Below are 21,124 nucleotides of genomic sequence, written 5' to 3'. Positions count from 1 at the left end.
GCGATCCTCCTAATATGTCTCTTCTCTGTGAGCCCGAGTGGTCTCAAGCTACACTGTAAAGCTATTGAGGGCAGCTACTCCACGGATCCGGTTTCTCACTTTGATAAGAGGGCAGAGAGGAGGCTTTGGCACAGGCTGAGCCGTTCTGGCTGCTGCTGACATTCCATAGGCCTCGGCCCGGGGAGTGCAGCGAATTACCCCACCTTTAACAGCAAACTCTCTGTTGTCCCCCATTCGGGCAAACCCAGAGAAAGTTTTACCCCCCCCCCCCCCCCCCCCACCCCACCCCCATCCCTGCTATCCTCCACCACCTCCCTCCTTCCTACCCATGATTCTTTGGTGCTTGTAGATAACTCCTCCTCCTGGCTCCGACTTCCCTTAACCCCCTTCTCTTTTCTCCTCTCTCTCTCTCTCTCTCTCTCTCTCTCTCACTCTCTTACTCTGGCTCTCCCAATGTAATCCTTGGCAGTGGAAAGTGCCCCCCCCCCTCTCTCTAACCCCCCTTCGTCCAAGTTCAACTGCCTATGACATCATGTCTGGTTGCTGCGGGCAACCAGACAGCCGGGACGTGACTGTGGAGTGCAGCGAGCTTCAACTAACTCCCTCTCTCTTTTTTCCCTCCCTTTTCTCTCGGTCCCTCTTTCTTTTTTCATACTCGCTCCCCTATCTCCGTCTCTCTTCCTGCATAGCTGAGGTCTCACCACCAGAGAGCTCCTCAGACCAGCTTTTCTCTGCATCTTGCCCTGACAGCAGTGGGAAGACTCTCTCCCTCTGTCTTGGCTAGTTGGCTAGCAGGCGGCAAGGCGGGCTGGCAGGGCCATCGTCTGAACCTCTCCATATGCCAGAGAACAGCAGGATAGGCAGAGACCTCTGTTACTCACTCTGGCTGGGGCTGTTACTGACCTACTAGGCTCAGCTAACTGGGAGCAGTTGATACCAGTGCCCAGGTTCTCGCTGTGTGTGCTGTAAATCCGACAGAAATGCTCAAAGTGGACATTTTTCAATAATGTTTGATAAGCAATAGCAGGAGATAATAAGCGCTCTGAACAGATGTAAGCTGTTGTAAAAACCCTGTTGTTAGGAGGGAAAATGAGGGGCAAGAGTTTTGGCACAGGGTTGAAGTGTATGTGTGCGTGTGCAATACACGCTCGCACACATTTGGACGGTGTTTGGATGTCCCCTCAGTGCCAGGGCTACATCTGTGGGAGAGTGGTGCAGGTGGGGAGCTTGAAAATACTAGAGGGAGCAGCAGGAGGAGAGAGGGCGAGAAGGAGAGAGAGGGTGGGCTGCTGATGCATGAGGAGAGAGGGGGGGGAGGAGGGGGGGGGGCGGAGCAGCAGAGCAGAGCTGTGCCGAAGAGGAATGCAGATTGTTTCCATGTGTGGGGAGGACAGGAGAGCCGAGTTGGCTGCAGGCAGGTGCGGTTAGCCCCTAATGAGAAAAGTTGTGTTGGTGATGGAGGAGGCCCAAGACACTGCAGCCCAGTGGCAGAACGCAGCCAAAGCTGAAACCACAATGTAGTGCACTACTGGCCTCACACGCTGCACTAATACACACTGTTGGGCCGAGCAGAGATAAATCAACACTGCTGGAGCTGAAACTCACTGGCACTGCTTACATTCACTGTGGGGAAACTACTGTGGTACAGAAAGTGTAAACCAATACTGAAACTTACGGCCTTGATACATGGGCAACACTTTGAATCAGAGTAGGTGGGCGAGTTTGCAAACAAATGATTAAGTCTGTACAAATATGTGCAGCCCTGCTCCATTATAATTATAATATTCTCCTGCAAGGAGTTCAGACGGCGTTGTGTTGGACAAGTACATGTCAGTTCAAACAACAACTACATTTGAACTAAACATTTTGAGCATGAAAAGCTTTAAAATGGTAAATTGCATTCAAACATAGCATAAAGGTTTCTCAACGACTGAAAGGTCCACTTACTAGCTTTTTCCACAGCTTTCAACCATATCACAAAGTCTTCCTCATCAGATGACGTCTTCTCAGTTTTCATGGAGATGGATTCGTTGACATCCAAGCTAATAACGTCTCCTTTTCAAAACAGCTACTGTCATGAGATCCACTTCAGATCATCCATGAAAACGGAGCAAACGCCATCTGCTGATGATGACTGTGTGATACGGTCGAAAGCTCCAGAAACAGCTAAAAAGTTGAGCCTAATTTGGTAGTATTTTGTCAAAATATTAAGGTCCTGATTTAGCAAAAATGATGCAGGTACTGGTTATAGGATGACAACAGATGTCATCTCAACTTTCGGAGAAGCAAAATATTCATAACGTTGATCAACACCGGCGCCATCAGCTGAACTGCTGATTGTACAACGCTGCCGATGCAGAGCCGTCGTCTGAGTATTGCCTCTGTATCACGGCCTTCGCTCTGAATGACATGCTTGTCCCTTTAAACCCGAAGATGCCTACAGTAGAGCTGCACTTTCAAATAACATTTATGTGCAGCACTGTGCAGAGTCACGCTTGCAGCGATGAGGGTAAAGTAAAAAGAAGACATAAAAACAGAGGAGGAGGAGGGAGACGTGGATGGGTGGATGTTAATTAAATGAGGGAGGCTGGCGGGGTACCTGAGTCTGCTGGGGGATATTCAGAAAGTTGTCCCGTGTTCCGATGCCGACAAACCGGTTGGGAGCTGTGGAGCCTGGCGTGGAGTATGCTATAAACAGAGAGAGACAAGTGTGTACATGCTTTTACACACACACATACACACCGAGCTCATAGTAGAGTTTGATGCTCTCATCATCATTATCTGTATATTTTACTGTAAGATTAACTCACTACAGGACTACATATCACTGTCAAATGAATTATTTTGAAGACAGTAAGGGTCAGGGATACTGATGCCCTATTAGTCACATGGATGATTTGTTCATGTTGTGGGCAGGTTAATCGTTATTTTCATTCACTTATCCATGTAATCTGTGGTTAACAAGGGGATGTACAGTCTGCAATTAATAGTGCTAACATGAGGAAGCTATTTCCCCCAAATATGGCTGCGCTGTTAGTCACTGACGCTCCTCAGCAGCCCCTGGCCTCAGTAATAAGCCACCCTAATCATAAAAAACCACTGAGGACTCACTGTAGACATAATAACAGGGTGACCGGTGGAGGAAGTGTATTCATCACCAGTGGTAACCAAAGCTCCGTTCACGTTTAGTAGGTTAAGAGGAGCATCTTGCCTACAAAGTGACACCATTCAGTGATGCCACAGGATCAAATTTAGGGCAGTTGTGCTCACTGGACTCCAACATGGCGGCTGAGTAGAACTTTTGCTGTGCATGACTTGAGTGAGGTTGAGGGGATGGGGATGTGTGGGGGTGACAGTGACAGGGCTGGAAACTGATGCATGAGTGAGAGTGAGTGTGCCATATGTGTGTTTTTTTTATGACTGTAATTACTTGAGAATCAGAGACAAAATTAGAGGGAGTAGAAAAAAAAACAAAACAGTGATAACAGCCACCGGAATGAGAAAAAAAAAAAGTACGAAAAGTACGATATTTATTTATATAAATACTCATATAAATAAATAATAAAGTGACACGTTAATCTGAGAGAGTTGGAAGGGGGGGAGGGGAGGAAAGGTTGATAGGACAGGAAGAGGAGAAAAAGTCAAAACAAAAGGAGGAGAAGGTGCCCCGGTTGCTCCGTCCAGTGCCCCCTTCTTGGTGTGCCTCTCCCGTGGCCCGACTCTCGCACTGCACCTGTCTGGGTGGAACCAACCAAAGCCTCACCAGCTCCCTGATAACACTCCTCTCTCCCGCTCCCCCAGTACAGCGCTAATTAAGACAGGTTTGATTAGATTTTTATCATTCATGTTTAGAGAGACTGGGTAGTTCTTGTTACACTGTGATTTCCATGTTTTTTGTTGTTCTCAATTTTTAATTGTTGTGAGATTTGTGTGAAAGTGACGAGGGGATTGGGTGGGTAAAGTGGGGCATGATGTTTTTTTGGAGTCCACGCCAACTGCCCTAATTTTGTTCCCTTAAAAAGAAAAAAGAGAGAAATAAAGGAAAAAAAGAAACAAAGAAAGGAGGATATGAGAATATATCAAATAAAGAAAAGAAGAAAGCAAAAAAAAAAAAAAAAAAAAAATGAGAGAAGGGGGTAGATTGTATTGCCGCTGTCACAGACAGACATGCAAAGTCTGCGTTGATCAAAGGCTTGCGGCTACAGAGGCAACGTGCACAGGGCCCTGCTCTGCTCTGCTCCCCCCCCAAAACTACAAAACACATCAAAAAGAAGGGAGAGAAACTACACTGCCTCTTGTGGTGCTAGCAGGAAATCCAACACCAGAGAGTGAGAGAAAAAAGAGAGAATAAAAAGTTTTGGAGCAAAGAGAAAGTGTGGTGGGAGGGGGTGGGGAAGAGGCTGAGGAGGTTTGCAAAGACATGAGGAGAGAAAAGGAGACTGAACTTCAGAGCAAGTAAGAGCAAGAGATACAGAAGAGCTGGAAAGAGGGTCTCTGGTTTGGCAAAGGCGTGGCTTCTGCCTCGATAGAATTGGATCTTTCTAGTGCGGTACAGTACATTACAGTACAGTCCATAAGAGTCAAGCTCTGGGGCTGCTGAGTGTTTGCCTGAGCAGACTGCAACCTTACTGGAAGCGTATGGTCAGCTAATGGCCAAACTATGAAAAACTACAGCAGTAGCCATTGTAGAAGTCCCAAATCCAGTGCTTATTCAGTGTTTATACAAGATTACACAGAAAGCCCCCTTTGTTTCTGAACAGCACATAAATCCTGAGACTTCTATGACGGCTACATCTGTCCTAACCTAACACAACCGAAGCAGTATTTCTTGGAAAAGAGGACAAATGAGCTAAGATCTAATCAAACTACGGGAGCCTGAAATCGGTTTGGCCTATATGATAAGTCTGTGGGGAGACTGGGGCAATACTGGGGGGTTTGTGGAGGGGAGTGGGAGTGGGGGGTGACTTACACGGAGATGCGGGTGAGCTGAGTCCGCCGTCAGTGGGCGTGCTGATGCTTTTAGAGTCGGGCATGGGGAGGGGCACAGGGCGCGCCACCGGGGGTGGCGGGGGCAGCAGGAAGGAGCCCGGCATTTTGCTCTGGCCACCTCCATTAGGCTGCAGACGGACCATACAGACAGGGTGAGCAGGACACACCCCGAGATCATACAGTACACAGGGAGCCAGGCACGCACACACACACACACACACACACACACACACGCGCACACGCACACACACACACACACACACACACAACATAAAGTCACTCACACATACTGTACACTGAGTCGCATCCAAGGGTAAGACACACCCATATATGGACAGACATGCACAGAAGCAGGGCCAAGTACACTAGGACAAACTAAAACACACACACACACACACACACACATACAGGGACAAGAGAGGTCACCAAACTCAAAATAAAACTAAACAAAAATATCAGACAGTCTGGCCAGAAATAATCGGGTAACTAAGAAAAGGAAAAGTGATGAACATTGTCACACACAAGGGGAAAAGAAAAATGGAGTCGTCCACTAGGGAAATTATTATAGTGCAATGTGAGAATTTCATCAAGCAGTGCATGCGAGTGTATGTGCATGATGTGTGTGCATTTTCACGCATTACTGTATAGTGTGTCTTAAGTGTGGGAAGTAATGAGAACAAAGGATAACAAGACATGAAAAAAGGATTTGACAAGTGGTTTTAAAGTTGCTCAGAAGGCTCAGTTTACAGTAGAGGTTTACAGTCCTACCAGCTCTGGATCTGGATCTGAGTGAATGTATGTCACAATAGTTCTGAAATATCCATGTAAGGCCAGAAGACGTTTTGCAAACACTTGACAGTCAGCTGTACGCTGTGTTTTTGTTGTGATGTTTGAAACTAGCTTTCAGAGTGAGTGAGTGAGTGTGGGTGTGTTATTATGGTTATCAGAAGGGCACCCTTCACCGATGTGTCACTATTTAACCCCACAGAATCACTAAAAAGGCTCAACTGTGCTCCAAGTAGCTTCTGCACTTAGTTTCCTCCTCATCGACAACCAGGGTTGGGAGAGTTACTTTAAAAATGTATTCTGATGCAATTACTAATTACCCCTCAGTAACCTGATCCAAGTATCATATATAAATATTAAAGTAACTTGATTACTTTCTTTTACTTTTGGATCACCTCAACACCAAATATGCACAAGAGAAAAGAAATATCAACAGGATGACTTTTACTTTAGTGGATTCTGTAAAACAACAGAACAATGTAACCTTAGAAAAGAAAATGTTTCCTCTGCTCAGTGTGTTTTTTTCGTGAAGCAACTTCAGGCAGCAGCCTACAGACCTACAGTGCACAACACATGATGTGCATTACAGAGAACTTTCTGAGGGAAAGCCTCTGACGAACCAGCGCTTGGCCCGCTGGCTGTGTAAAGCTATCATACAGCAGGGGAAGACCCCCCGCCAGGTATTCGCGCCCACTCGATGACAGCTTTGTCCTCCTCCACAGCTCTTCTCAGAGGAAAGGCAGTGGCAGATATACTGGATGTGCAGCGGCATCATGGGCTTCCCCGTGTTGTTTTATTCGCTTCTATCTGTGTGATGCGTCTGCTCGGTGTCCAGTGACACGCTGTCAGCTCCGGGCACGTTACGCACACAGTCATCTGGGTAGAGGTCATATAATCACGCTCTCTTTTAACGGACTTGTACGAGTCTTTGGGACTGTCACAGTGTGAAACCACCGTCCCTGCCTACTCTCCCAACATAAGTTCACTGTGTATGAAGTGTGTGAACGTGCGCCCACTGTGCGCCACGTGGTATCATCCTCTACTCACACCAGTGTGGATCAGTGAGTTATTTTGCCCTCGTTCCTGCTCTGCTTATGTCGATTTTAAAAACTGTAATCCTACTAATCTGAATACATCTTTCTGTCCTGTAACTTTAATGGAATACAGTTTTTTTGTATCCTAATTACGAGACGCCGTTACTCCATAAGCCTGTCCACAACCGCTCACTAGCTTCCACGCTTCATCTGACACACACTGTGTTTCAATAACTGTCCTTCAATTCACCTCGGCACTCTCAGAGCAAAGGGGCGGGGGGGGGAATATTACTCAATCTTGACCACCATGTATTTGGCAGAAAAATGTTTACATATCACAATCCAGTGGGTGAGATGATTTACTCTCATTGTTCAGAGTAAAGGAGCAACACTTCAAATGGCAGCGGCTCAACGAGGGCTCGGAATACACCTGTGGCCTCCAATGTTTGCTTCAGGTTCCATCCATGGATACCTAACTCCCCAAACACCGCTAATCTTGATTTGTCTGCGAATTCTCACTTGTTCCTTCCCCAGGTTCGTAGCCGTGCTGGCCCAACTCAGCTGCTAACTCAGCCTGAGCATTTTTCTTTCATGAGCTACAGCTGCTGCATCCTCCCATGGCACTGTGAGCTCAGAGAACGTAATCTGCTGCGACTCTGACCACAACACCAGGTCTGCTTTAACCTCCCATTTGAGTTTACTATCTCCTGAGGAATTACAAACTGTTTTTCCTGAATCCACTGCCAGTTGCCCTCACAAACTTCATCTTTCTATCCTCTTTCTGCTGCACAATGAATTTATTTCAACCGTTTTACTCTCAGTTGTGGTTTGCTGGTGATAACCTAAATACCTCATTGTGTCTCCAGGTGTATATTATGGCTATGTCTGGATCACTGTATATGTTGACCTAATATGAGTCAAATGTCATTTGGCTCCTTTCCCCAAAGTTTTCCCCCTCCAGTTGATGTTTTCTTCTGCTTCAGCACATCTGGCTGCTTTCTCTTGTTGATCTATTTGCTCTAAAACACTTTTTCCTCTTCCCTGGTAAAGTTGCTCAACTTCATAAAGATTGCTCTATTCCCAGGTCTAGGCCCCCTTTGACCTTGTAGCACCTGTTTTTCCAATAAATAAGATGAAGTGATGCAGCAGTCGTTCTGTGTATAATTATGATGCTGATTTATTATTGGAATCTTGCTGCCTTTCATTCTACATCTTTTTTCAATAAATTCTACAAAAATGAACGAACTTGGAATCAGTATCAAAATATGTTTTATGTTTTATGTCTTTATCCCCTCTGCCACCCTTTCCTGAACCCATAGATCACTTACCTGTGCGCTTGGCTGTCCTGTGCCGTCGGTGCACACAAACTGCACAAACTCCTTAAGCGGGTCCTGGTGGTGATGGTAGCGTATGGTGGGGTGAGTGAAATACGGGCTGGACTGCTGGATGATAGAGGAGGAGGGGAAATGCAGGGCTGAGGCTGAGGCACGGGGACTCCCTGAGGAGAAACGTGAAAAGGGGAACAGGAAATAGGAATGGGAAAAGGAGAGGAGGAAGAGGAATGTGAGGAGAAGAACAAAGACCAAAAGTTGGAAAAATACAGTGAGGCTCACGTCGTTCTATTGTATTTCTACTTAAACACAGTACATATGTTAAGCATAAATAAAACTCTACACACTATGATACTCAGTACATTAACATGCACACCTATGACACAGTATAAGACATGCATATGCTTTAACTAAGCAACAACACAGCTGGCATCAGAGACCAGGTTTCTGCTTAGGCCTATTATTGTCCTAACACAGAAAATAGCTGTGACATTCTCTTGTGGTGGACTGACTGAAGCTGTTTCTGCTTACAAATGACTGGCATTATCCCTGGCTATTGGGCAACATCTGGTCCCATTCATTTTATAAATCAGCCAACTAGATTTCTCTGTACCTCTGCCTGGCATGACTACATACACACACACACACACACACACACACACTCTCCCATACATTCATGAGTGTGTTACAGTATTTTCTGCATTCTGCTCGCTCTCCGTTTCTGTCTCCCAAACACACATACGCAAACCACTTATGACAGAGCCACACACACACACACGCTGGGTTTTTCCATTTTTGTTTCATTGCTTGTCGGTGATGTGTAATCAATCAGCAAAATATCCTTGCTGTGTGGTTCTGGCCAGTAGTTTGAAGCTTGAGAGAGAATCTCCCCTCCACTCCCAACCGACCACAAAACGCCTCCCGGAGACATTAGTCAGCCAGCCAGCCAACCACACACACACACACACACACACACACACACACACACACACACACACACACACACACACACACACACACACACACACACACACACACACACACACACACACACACACACACACACACAAAATAGGCTCCACTGTCTGTCTTGTCTGCTGAGATTCTATGGCTTTGGCAATTTGGCACACCAAACTAAAGAGGCAAGCTGCTAGGTGAGGGGAGCCTGGCGAACAAGCATCTGTGATTATGTCTGTCACCTACTATCTCCTGTGTATACTGTACTCACAGAGTGTGTTAGAGCCAGTCATTCAAACTTTTGTTTTTCTGTTTCTTTTTGTGCCTGGGTTGCTGTGTGTTTGTATTTTTTTCTGTGCTTAATTGCGAGCATGTGAATTTTGTGTATTTCTGTTTCTGTATTTTGATCTGTACGTGTTTCACTTGTCTGCTCTGTCTGCTGCAGCTTTTATGTGTCTTTGTACGTATACTGGTGTGTGTGTGTGTGTGTGTGTGTGTGTGTGTGTGTGTGTATAATCACTGCCACAATGGCGGACTCTCCAGACTAGTATAATCAGACAACAGTCAATCTGGCAGCTCTCCACGTCAGTCCGGAGCCAACAACAGGACATAAACCATCCAGTCCTTACCCCTGAACACCCACACTCACTAGACCTATACAACAAGAGCTAACAGCTACAGTTCATCCGAGGCAGGCCATGGTTGCTAACTACGTACTCCTCCTGTCTGTCTTCCCCGATCTTTCTTTTCATCCCTCTCTCCTTCCCTCCCTCCCATCATCCTCCAGTCTCTTTATAGAACCAAGGCCTCTGAGGGACATTCCATTTGGACGGCAGCCATTTTAGCACAGAGAGTCCTCCACAAGAGTGTAAATTTACACATGCGCGTGTGTGTGTGTACATGTACAAATGCACCCATACACAATCTCCAAATATTGTCTCATTACAGACTCTCTATTACAGGAACAGCTCTCAGCCACCAGTCTGCACACACAGTTTGGAGAGTGTGAAAAGTTAGCTGGGAAACAAAGAAACCTGAGCTCGTCCCTCCTCGCACCTCTTCAACTCACATACAAAACAAGAGAGAGGCAAATTTTAGAAATCAATTCAAATGCAAAATTAAATCTGGTGTTTAGGATTCTGGAGGGGATATAGGACTGCTCTGTGCAGATAAACAACACGGCTTAATGGTGCAAGATCCGGTCTGGACTATATTTTCTAAATATACTGTGGGGAGCTCTGCAAGTAAAATTCAATACGTTTCAACACGGAGGGCAATGAGTCCAAATGACCTTTACATGGTAGGTCTGGTTTGGCTGTGGACCAAACCATCCCTTTGAGAGACAAATGGAATGAGAGGGAGAGATAGCGAGAGGAGGACATTTTTATTCCTTTGAAAAGTGAGACAAGCCTACAGGGACTTGTTGGCAAACTTGGATCCAGGAGACTCTGGGAATTCTCTGACTGGAGATGGAGAAACCATGTCGGTTATGCTATAGGACCAAAACACTCTTAGGAGGACATCTTGCTCTTAGTGTATTAATTGAAACATTGGAGATTACTTAAAGAATGTCAGTGCACTTTTCACTTATCCTTTAACACTCTGTATTTGCTCTGTTCTCTAATTCAAACAAAACAAGGAAAAACCTGCTGAACAAATCTTTTAGAAAAGAGAAAATTAAATAAAGACTGATGGAGACCTAATGTTGATACACATATGTCATTTTTTTGTCTTGCTCCTATTAAAAAAAGGCTTTTTATCACACAAATTCAATTAGAAATTGTGTCAACAGCCTCACTTGGCACGTTAACTTAACACTGTCAAGTTCATTGTACGAGAACAAACAGCTGCAATATGTGTCCGTTGAAATGCAATAACTGACTTCTGAAAACACGACCAACCAAACACATACAACCACAGTTCAAAAATGCAATTAAACTGAACTAAAACAGACTAAAATGCATGAAGCAGTAAGATGTGAGGCAAATCAGTCACAAAGGCATGGATGCAGCGATGGTACCATGCAATGACAATATTAAAAACATACAGGCACAAAGATGGTGGTAAAAATGGATGGATGGAGAGAGGCTGAAAGAGAGAGAGAGAGAAATTTAGGCCAAGCCATGATGATAGCAGTAACACTGAACAGGTGAAACTCTGCAAGCATCTTTGCTTCTCAACAGTTGCAACTGTAGGATAGGAAAGTTTGATTTTCCCATTTTTAGGCACACGGTGGTGGAATATCTTTTGTTTGTTTCCAGGGGGGGGAGTTTGGGCATAAATATGGAAATCTAAAGATCACGTTTGACACTTCCTTTCCTTCTCTCTCTTTTTCAGATTATAAAAGGGGGGGGTTGGGGGGGTTGTTGGGTTCATGGCAGGGCTCTCACCTGGTCTCACTCCTGCCAGCACAGGCAGCGGGTGGTGTGTGAACGCCATGCGGGGGGACCTCGTCTGGGAAGTCAGGGCGTTGAAATCAAACTTCCCCGGCTTCTTAAGTGAACCAGGCGAGGACAGTCCTGGCGAAAAAAAAAATGGGATCAACAAAAAAAAGTGGGGGGGAAGAGGGAGGAAAAGAGAGAGGTGGTTTTAATCAACAAATTGTTGCTTATTTAATTGACTACACTAAAAAAAAATAATTTGATTTTTATTGAAGGGGACTTGAACAATCATGATTTTCTGATTAGATTGTTTAATTTCCTTATCGGTTGATGGCAGTGCATTACTCCCTGTCCTTCTGGCTGTTTGCCAATCACTCCCATTAGTTTCAATGAGTCAATCAGAGGACTCTGTAAATGATGCAATCAGAAAGCATAAAGATATAGAAAAGAACCAAGAAATCTTGGCTGTTGATCATGGAGCTTTGTTACTCCTAGGCTGTAATAACTCGTTTAGAGATGTAGTATTCCTACAGTATATAAAACTCCAAGCTTTATAGTTTTTGGGCTGAGCAATATTTCATAGCATAAGTGCATGTCTTCAAAGGAACAAGGGGGAAAATAACTAAAGCCAATATAAAACTGCTCTTTGTTTTAGAGCCAAAGCACATCTGTAGCTATAATAACCTCAACTGTGCCACTGTATGTTTTTTCTGTCTCATCTCTTTCTCTCTGTTTCTCTCTCTCTCTTTCAGGTGCCAACTCCAGGCTTTCTCTGTGTATGAGCATGGCCACCATACAGCCACAGTCAGCTAGTTGTGGTCTGGCTTCAGCGAAGCTCACAGGCTGGCTGCATGAGAAGAAGGCTTCATTCAGAAATAGCACACACTGTACAGTATGGACACGGCAGCTGCTGAGTGCGAAAGACAAGCAGACGGACAGAGAGAGGAGACAGAGGGAGGGAGGGAGAGAAAGAGAGAGAGAGGCGAGAAAAGAACGTGGGAGACATGAAAATATGCGAGGGAGCGAGGGAGCAAGGGAGCGAGAGAGCAAAGCAGAACCTGTGAAAAATGGAGCAGTGTCTTGTTTTTCAATGCGTTGCTCTGACGACATGTATGAAATTGGAATGTCATAAGATGTTAAATATGGTTATTATCTCTTGCGCACACACTCACTCGTACACACTGGATGTCTGAACACACTCGAAAGCACAAGCACACGTTCAAACACAAAAAAACAAAAGACCCTCACAATACCGTCACATTTAACTGATGAGACAATAGACAGATTTCTTCTTCAGTAAGTTTACTTCTAATCTTCCTAACAAGTGAGTGATGTGATAATGTTCTCTTTTTAAACTTGTTTTTAGACTCTTGTTTTGTAGTCTATTTCTGTGGCCCCTCCGCATCAAACAAGGCATTAAATACGATTCCTCCTCAGTTCTCCAGCTGGAGACGTGTGAAAGTCTATGGGAGTGTGGGGGCGTGTAAAACCTTCACTCCCTGTGTGAAAGAGTTAAGTCTGAAGCAGGTGGGAGTGAATATGTGTGAACCATTTATGTCTTTAGCAGACATATATTTCTTTTTTTTCCCCCAACTGTAGCGGGAGTCTGGGGGCGTATTGTACTGTCAGACAGATTCCAAGCATGAAGACAACCCCGATCCCACTTCTGACACCAATAGTTAGCAGTGATTGCTATGACACTGTCACACTGGTGGGAGCAAACTGGAAATAAGAGCAGTCTGCAGAGACTTAAACAATGATAGGCACTGGAGGTTAGTCCTGGGAAACACTGAGATTTGGAAGAAAGTGTAAAAACCAGAACCTTATAGATTAAACAGTTATGGTTTCACAGAGGTAGTCTTATGTGCTCTCATTTTGGAAGCATAAAATTAAGCTGAAGTATGGAAATCAGAGCTAGAAAACACAGAGAAGATCAGATGAAGATTGACATCTGTATATATTGGAACTTAAAGCACTGTCACTATCACCAAGGGGATGTGAAAGACAATATTTCAGCACTTCAGAGAGTGTTCAATGGTCTGATCTGGTTCATGTGTGTGCGTGTTTTTGTGTGTATGTGCCACAACTGCACTGTTTCCTCTCCTGGCAAGCTTTAGTGTTTCACTGGCAACCAATCAAGCGCTCCCATGATGACCCTTCTGTCTCTTTGCACTAACAGGCCTGCCACCAGATGCGCCTGTGAAGCACACACGGACACACACACACTCACACACACACTCACACTCACACACACACACAGTTGGGAAAGATAGGAGATAGTGAGTGGTTTAAATGAGTGAAGGAAAATCAGGGAATTCTCTCGTCTCCAGTGATTTAAACCACATATGTAAGTCCAGCCGTATCCCTCTAAGGGCCTGTAACAGTTAACTCAAAGCACCAAGCAAGGCCCCCACCACCACCACCACGAGTCTCTGGTGTCTCAGGGAAATTTCCCAATCATTTGGAACTAATATGAAATCGTGGTTGTTTCGTTTGCCTCCACTAACCTCCCCCACCCCTCCTCTAGCCCCTGTGGAGCAGATGTCTCCAGCATCCTCACGGATCCCAAGGCTACACACACACGGAAACACCATCTGGGACCATGCTTCAGCTGTGCATGTGTGTGTGTGTGTGTGTGTGTGTGGGCTGTGTTATATATGTGTGTGCAGAAATCTATCATGTGTATATCTGAAATGTAACCGTGTTTGTGTGATGTATATGTATGAATGCATCTTCATACGTGTGTGTGTGATGCTGGATGTGTGTGCTCTATTGGTTATGGAGGGAGTCGGGGGGAGTGGATTGTGCTGTGGACAGACGGTGAGGCGCACCTGGGTGTGAGTGTGTTCTCTGTTATTTTTTATTCAGCCCCTCGGTTTGTGTGTGTGTGTGTCAGTGTGTGTGTGTGTGTGTGTGTGTGTGTGTGTGTGTGTGTGTGCTCGCTTGTTTACATACCCCCCACCTGGACAGGAATTCCCAGATGAGCTTTGCCTGTGGCAGGTGGGATCCTTTGGAAAATTGGATACACACCGTACCAAAACCACACAATCTCTACTCACTTCCTTCTCGTTCTCCCGTACCTATCAATCTCTCCTCTCTGCCGTGCTTTTTCTGGAGTGTGAAACATATTTTGCACTAGCTACTGTTAAAAAACAATCTCTAAACCCACACAAAAATTTAAAAAAAAAAACAGCTAATAATTACAATAGCTTTTGGCTGCGTAATTTTTCACTTGGATTTTGTAAATTAATTGGGTAAAGGGTCCAGATTTGCATGCTATTCTGTACCTCTATTTGCCAAACTCATTAGGAGGTGTACAAGGCTGTGTGCTGCACTTTGGAGAGTAAGGGGGTGGTACACATACACAGAGAGAAAGAGAGAGAGAGAGAGACGTGGAAAAAAGATGGGAGGTGAGGCTCTGGTGCGCAAAGGCGTGCAGCAGCCTCTGTTGTGGCTCTGATGAGCAGCCTCTTAATTACATTTACAGCTAAGTGGAGCAGGAGCAGGAGAGCAGCCGCTGAGGCTCAAGTGAGAGTAGACTGGGGGCAAAACCTAACCAGCACTCTTGGCTCCTCTAGTTCACATCCTAGTAACCCTTCTCTCTCATTAGCTAGCACCATTCGAGTGCACCAAAGTCTTCTTCTCTCCTCTCTTTCCGCTCTCACCTCCCACTTTTCCCATCCACTTGCCTGCTATCTGCCTCTCTCTCCTCCTTCTCTCCTCTGACATCTTTTCTCCCTCCCCAGGGTCCTTCCTGCTGTACACGTTTTCAATTAGACAGAAGGGAGACAGGGATGGAGGGTTGAAGGGAGAGCTAGGGAGCAGGAGGAAGGGTTTTACACCTCTGATCCACAGACGGTAAGCGTCTTAATGAGGGATTTGAAGCGAGGGAGGGATGGAGCAACAGAGGGATGGAGGCAAGGCAGGCACCTGAACACCTGCAGGGGTGGGGAGCATGATAAGCATGTGTGTTTCAATGTGTGAACGTCTGCGTATGAGGGGGGCTGTAAGTGTGTGAGTCACCGTGTATGTGTGTGTGTATGGGAGAGAGGGGGGGGGCATCTGTGTATGTACAGTATATGTGCATGTGTGCGTGTGTATGTGTGCGTGCAAACACTGTGTGAGAGTATGTGGGAGTCTGTCTGTATATGAGTCACTGTGCATGTTGAAGTATGTGTGTGTGTGAGGCAGAATGCACACAGCGAATGAACACGCCTGCTGGTGTTGTCAGTGTTAGCCTGGTGACATCTGTCAGTTAAAATGCCGCTGGGAGGACTGACATGACTTCAGAGAGATAAAGCCAGGATTCTTAGGTGAGCTACTTGTAGCCTCATGTTTAACACAGAATGTAAAGCCTAAAGTGGATAATCCCAGACAATCCTGCTACTTTACCTCAAAGGAAATGGAATAATGCAAGTTTGATCAGCAGCAAGGACATCAATCTGATAACAGCTAAACATTGCTGAGGTTAACACACAAGTATAGTCCCATTTTTTTTTTTATCCTTGTCCTTACCACAGACATTCATTCAACTCACATACAAACATACACATACAGTATATACTATATATGTATAGATATGATATATATACATATATACGGTATACACACACATACACAGAGAATGACTGAGCTACTGTACATAAAGGCTGATAAATAGCAAATATATATGAGTGTAATCAATGTTGTTCTAACCATGGTAAGGAAACTGCACGCCATCGTTTTCATGTTTTATCTTCCTCTCCTGCACACTCGCCAAATGGTGCTGCACTGAAAGTGGAGAAGGGTATTGTTAACAATGAGATAGGGGAAGAGTGAGATATAGAGAGACAAGGAGAGAGAGAGAATGAGGGAAAGAGAGAGAGAGTTAAGAGTGAGCATTTGTGTATGATGGAGGTAGTGATAATTGACACAACATCGAGTAAACTGTATGTGTGATTATGGTTTTAACGTGGAGTGTTTGGGAGTGTAGACTCAAGTGAAGTGAACAAGAGAGGGGGGGTTTTTCTTGGAGTTATTGGGTTGTTGGAGGGATGAGGTAGGATTACTGAGGAGGTAGAATAAAGAGGGTAATGTCCAAAGCGGAATCACAGAGGTAGTGGTTACTGCCAAAACAATGGAAACACCAACATAAAGCCTTAATACAGGCTGCTGTAAGCTGTTGAATCCTTGATGCATCTTGGCATTTATATTCCAGATGTCTGGAGCTATTTGGTGAATAACATTTAGCACCATTTATCCATGATAAATTCAATTTTATGGGGTTGTAGTGATGGTGTTGAAAAAATGTTGACCAAAAAAAAAAAATGGCATAGCCTGTAAATAAAAACATGTTAATGCTTTTAAATCAATTTGCTGAACAATAAAGGAAAATACTATTCTGATCAGTGTAAAATAAATGACTGTGTAACGGTTTTATTGTCAATAATGTTTTTTCTTCCAGGACATGACTACATTTAAACGTGGCTTCTCATTATTTATCCAAGACTCCTTTATTTTGGCAAATACCTGTGTGTCTTTGTCGTAAAAAGTGCTGGTCTGAGACAAATCTAATAAAAAAGCATGTGTTTTACGCATTTCTGTTTCAAGTCTACATGGTTTATATACTTAAATATATGGCAGGGTATTACATTTATAAACTACTTGAAAGGTTTTTGCTTTTATTGCTGGACAGAGTGGCCAACAGAGCCCTGGTTAATCTTGGCCACCCGTTTTAATATTAGACAAATCAAACATTTTTGTTGTTCTTGACAAATGATCAACATATTACTCTCTCTCTGGTATTTAGGAGCCGCAGTCTCAAGTGTTGCTATTTCCCTAAGGTGTAGAGGTCAGACTGGGGAACAGGGCCTTAGCAGAGGTGGTTGGTGGGTGAGTGGAAGGTTTGGACAGGTGTTCAGAGTTGTCTGTAGCACCACAGTGAAGGCGGGGGGTTGAGGTAGGGTGTGGAGAAGAGAAAAAGTTAGATGGAGGCATCAGTTTGGACTTTGGTGATGGTGGTGGGGGGGGGATCAGGCAGGAGTGTGAGGAAGTTTGGTGATGCTTGCTTAGTGAGGTGACAGGTGTGAGGTGGGATGGGAGGGAGGGAGGGAGGGGGGGTACCTGCATCCATGTCATTGGGCCACGCACTGGACTGGGAGGAGCTGGCAGCAGGTGAGCGTCCAGGATAGAAAACATCATCTGTGGGGCTCTCCAGCTCACTGTCGTCTAACGACTTCCTCTTGGTGGAGCTGAGGGTATGGGGAGGATGTTTGGTGGGTGGAGGAGAAGTGGGAGGCAGAAAGAGAGAGGGAGAGGAGAGATGAAAAATACATCATGGTAGGGAATGTTTGGATCAAGAACAAAACAGAATTAATAACATAAAAGTATCATATCAACAGGCACTTAGACGTTTAAAGAGGCTTCGAGTTTTGCAGCTTTTAGTGGAAAAAATATTACTGACGCAAAGTCTTGGAGCAGAAAAAGACATAAAGCACAAGAAATGTGAAAACTACAAATGAAAAAGGAGGAAACAGAAAGAATAGTTAGAAAGTAGAGACAGCCAAGCAGTAAGACTCTCTGTCTATGTGTGTCTGTGCTTTTCTGTGCATGTGTGCTGTTAGTTTGTGTCTTTGTAGGTGTTTGTAACTACCTCCGTGGAAGGTTTGCGTACAACTCCACCTCAGACCTAAAGTGACAGCAGAGGACAGAGGTAAGAAGACAGAAAAAGACAAAGTTAAGAAAGACACAGAAGAGGAAAAGCAGAAAGAGCCATCACACATTCATAAAGAGGAGAGCAGCAAACAGAGAGACACACACATATATAGGGAGCTTCAGGACGGATTCCAAGACTGTTGTACCAAATACCATTCATACAATGAAAACTCAATGAAATGACGTACTTTACTTGCCAGTACTTGCCACCCTTGTGATAAGAAGCGATATACTGTTGGCAGATAATACTGTGTTTTCACACTTCCTTCCAGTCTGCCCTTGGCATTATAAGCGATTCATATACCAAGGTAGCACTGCTACTGTCACGTGGTCGCTTCACCCACAAGAGATTCTACTAATAGTGGACAGCTGGACTTCTATATCGGTCACTGGTGTTTCCTGAGCAACATAAACCTCCATACATCCTTCACCACTGTTATCTTCTGTGGAATCACAGTTACAGCTGTGTATGTACCTGGTGGAAGGAGGGGAGGTGAGGGAGCGTCGCCCCAGGGCCACCTGGTTGATGTTGTAGTAGCTGGGACTGCTGTCCAAGTCAGCCAGTGAGAAGTTCGGACCTGACGCCGTGGCTACAGGAGCTAACAGGGAGAGAGGAGAGGTAGAAAAACAGAAAGAAGGAGACATGTTGACATGGTGTGTATAATTTAGAAATTACACTACAGTACACTCAAGATGCACATGTGACTGTACTGAGCTCCTTCAATGTAAAAATAATGTTAAACGATGCTGTTTTTCTGCAAATCGTTGTTTTTGCAACTTACTCTGCGACACTCTGACCAGCTCCGCCACGTTCCACACTCCTGAGGTGACAAAGCAGTCCTGGAAACTCAGGTGCCCTGTAGAGGAAAAAAGATGTGATGGAGACACACACAGAAGCTTTAATGAAAAAAACGTTTCATCAGAAATTCATTAAACTGTGCTTCTCAGGAAAAAAAAAAAAAAAAAAAAACATGGGGAGAAACCCTGAAAATCACATCCCTTTGAGAGGGTGACCATCTGCAACTATGTTTGTGGATCAACATCTGTGTGAGTGTGTTTGCTAATTGGATCCATAATTGGAATATGTTAAGACTGATAAGCATGATGGAATCAATTCTAGTATGCTGATTTGACAGTGTTTGGACATGGATGTGTGTGTGTGTGTGTGTGTGTGTGTGTGTACCTACCATTGGGCGGTGGTTTGATGTCTGTGTCCCCTTGTTGGCTGGAGCTGTCTGATTGTCCAGATTCTGCACAGAAACAGAGACAAGGAGGGGAGGAGCAGAGAAAGACAAATGGTTAGGATCTGGTTTATATGCTTAAAAGAAGTAATGAAAAACATACTGGTATGTGTACAATATCTCTGTGAATCATAGCTATGCATCCACGCTGCCAAGACTGTGATATTTGAGGTGTGAGAGGGAATAAGAGGGACTTGCAGTATGTGCTGGGGTATGGTATACATCTAGAGTGTATATGTGTGTGTGAATTCACACATTTTTGTGTGACAGTCTTGTATCTAAGAATGTTCTCTCCCATCTCCCTCTGTCCCTCCTGACTTAAGGTGTGATGATTTACAGTGTGCCGCTATGCCATTATCTAACCACGCAATCATATCCCTCGCCCTAATCCTACTTAATACCTTCTTGCTGGTAGGGATTTAGTCTGCGTAAACAGAGCACCTTACACACACACACACGCACACACACACACACACACACACACACACACACGCACACACACACGCACACACAAACACACACCCACACAACCATGCACACTCTCTCTCTCAATCTGTTTCTTTCTCTAATTTTTGTTTCATACTTTAATACATATTTTAATCCTTGCATGGACACACTAACACACAGATAAATAGTAAACACACACACACACACACACACACACACACACACACACACACACACACACACACACACACACACAGAGGCCGGTGAAACGGCTGACCATGCCAGTCTGGCTGCCCCCGAGGGATCTGAGGCAGAGTATTTTAAAGTTGAAGGAAAACTTTCCGCCTTTGGATTGAATGAGCAACACAAATGCATGCACACATACACGTTTGCACACGTGCGTGCTCACACACACACACACACACACACACACACACACACACACCTGTTATGACTGGTCTATGGATGCATTAGTTTTCAAAAACATGCCAAGTCTTGGCAACAAAAGGCCACAATTAGAAGTGGAGGAGCTTGAGGCTGAAAGAGGATGCAAGATGAAGTTTTTGTAACATGAGTCCAGAGAAAAGTTCCCTAAAGAGGGAACATTCCTTTCCAGGTTGTAAAAGAAGATGTCACATGTGAGGATGCATAAATGTTTATGAATATGTGACAGAGGCCGGCCAGCTGTATGAATTGCATCAACATATGTGGCCACGTATCTGAGTCAGTGAATGAGACTCGGCTCCGTTTCCAGGACTGGTGTGGTGTGGTGTGGGGGGGCTAATGCTATTGGCCATCCATTCAGGCCTAGCTAGGCTGCAGCTAGCTAGCGAGCTAACTAAAGGAGGTGTTTATCTGCAGGCTGTAGGTGATAACAGAGCACACAGACTCCTGCCAGCAGCACTTGCCTTGCAGCCACACTAAGCCACAGATTACTGAGCAGAAACAATAACAGACCTGTCTCGCTGCCTACGAAGCACTGCTTATCCACAGAGAGAGGGGCGAGACAGACCAGAGCGAGAATGAAAGAAAGAAAGAGAACACAGAAATGAAAGAGAGCTTCTTTTTCCCTCTCTCTTCTCATGCAGAATCTCTCACTCTTCCCTGTCTCTCACTGGCTGGGTGTAATCCTGGCAGCCATCTTAGAGCTTGGCAGCCATCTTAGCATTGGCGGTAGCGCCACATTCCAGCTAACTGACGACACTCACTCCAAACATACGAGGCTGCGCCCCCACACACACACTCATACGTGGACAAACATTGAG

General features: G+C 44.9%; 1 protein-coding gene across 13 annotated transcripts in view; it reads right to left on the bottom strand.

Moving 5' to 3' along the window:
- nfixa (nuclear factor I/Xa) overlaps positions 1–21,124 on the bottom strand; it is a 107,901-nt gene that overhangs the window by 2,927 nt on the left and 83,850 nt on the right. For 4 of the 13 annotated variants that reach the window (XM_042426241.1, XM_042426258.1, XM_042426273.1 and 1 more), the window contains 10 exons: positions 19,359–19,421; positions 18,954–19,028; positions 18,647–18,770; positions 18,110–18,145; positions 17,581–17,708; positions 16,174–16,248; positions 11,488–11,616; positions 8,138–8,307; positions 4,970–5,117; positions 2,600–2,688 (listed from right to left, as the gene is read on the bottom strand). In XM_042426241.1, the coding sequence (XP_042282175.1) occupies positions 2,600–2,688; positions 4,970–5,117; positions 8,138–8,307; positions 11,488–11,616; positions 16,174–16,248; positions 17,581–17,708; positions 18,110–18,145; positions 18,647–18,770; positions 18,954–19,028; positions 19,359–19,421 (1,037 nt within the window). The remainder of the gene's footprint in view (positions 1–2,599; positions 2,689–4,969; positions 5,118–8,137; positions 8,308–11,487; positions 11,617–16,173; positions 16,249–17,580; positions 17,709–18,109; positions 18,146–18,646; positions 18,771–18,953; positions 19,029–19,358; positions 19,422–21,124) is intronic. The other 9 variants (XM_042426313.1, XM_042426322.1, XM_042426294.1 and 6 more) reach the window with 8 other exon arrangements.

This window comes from Thunnus maccoyii, chromosome 2, assembly GCF_910596095.1.
Source record: "Thunnus maccoyii chromosome 2, fThuMac1.1, whole genome shotgun sequence".
NCBI classification, from domain to species: Eukaryota; Metazoa; Chordata; class Actinopteri; order Scombriformes; family Scombridae; genus Thunnus; species Thunnus maccoyii.
The sequence above is the reverse complement of the archived record's forward strand: the minus strand, read 5'-3'. Positions and strand labels throughout refer to the sequence as shown.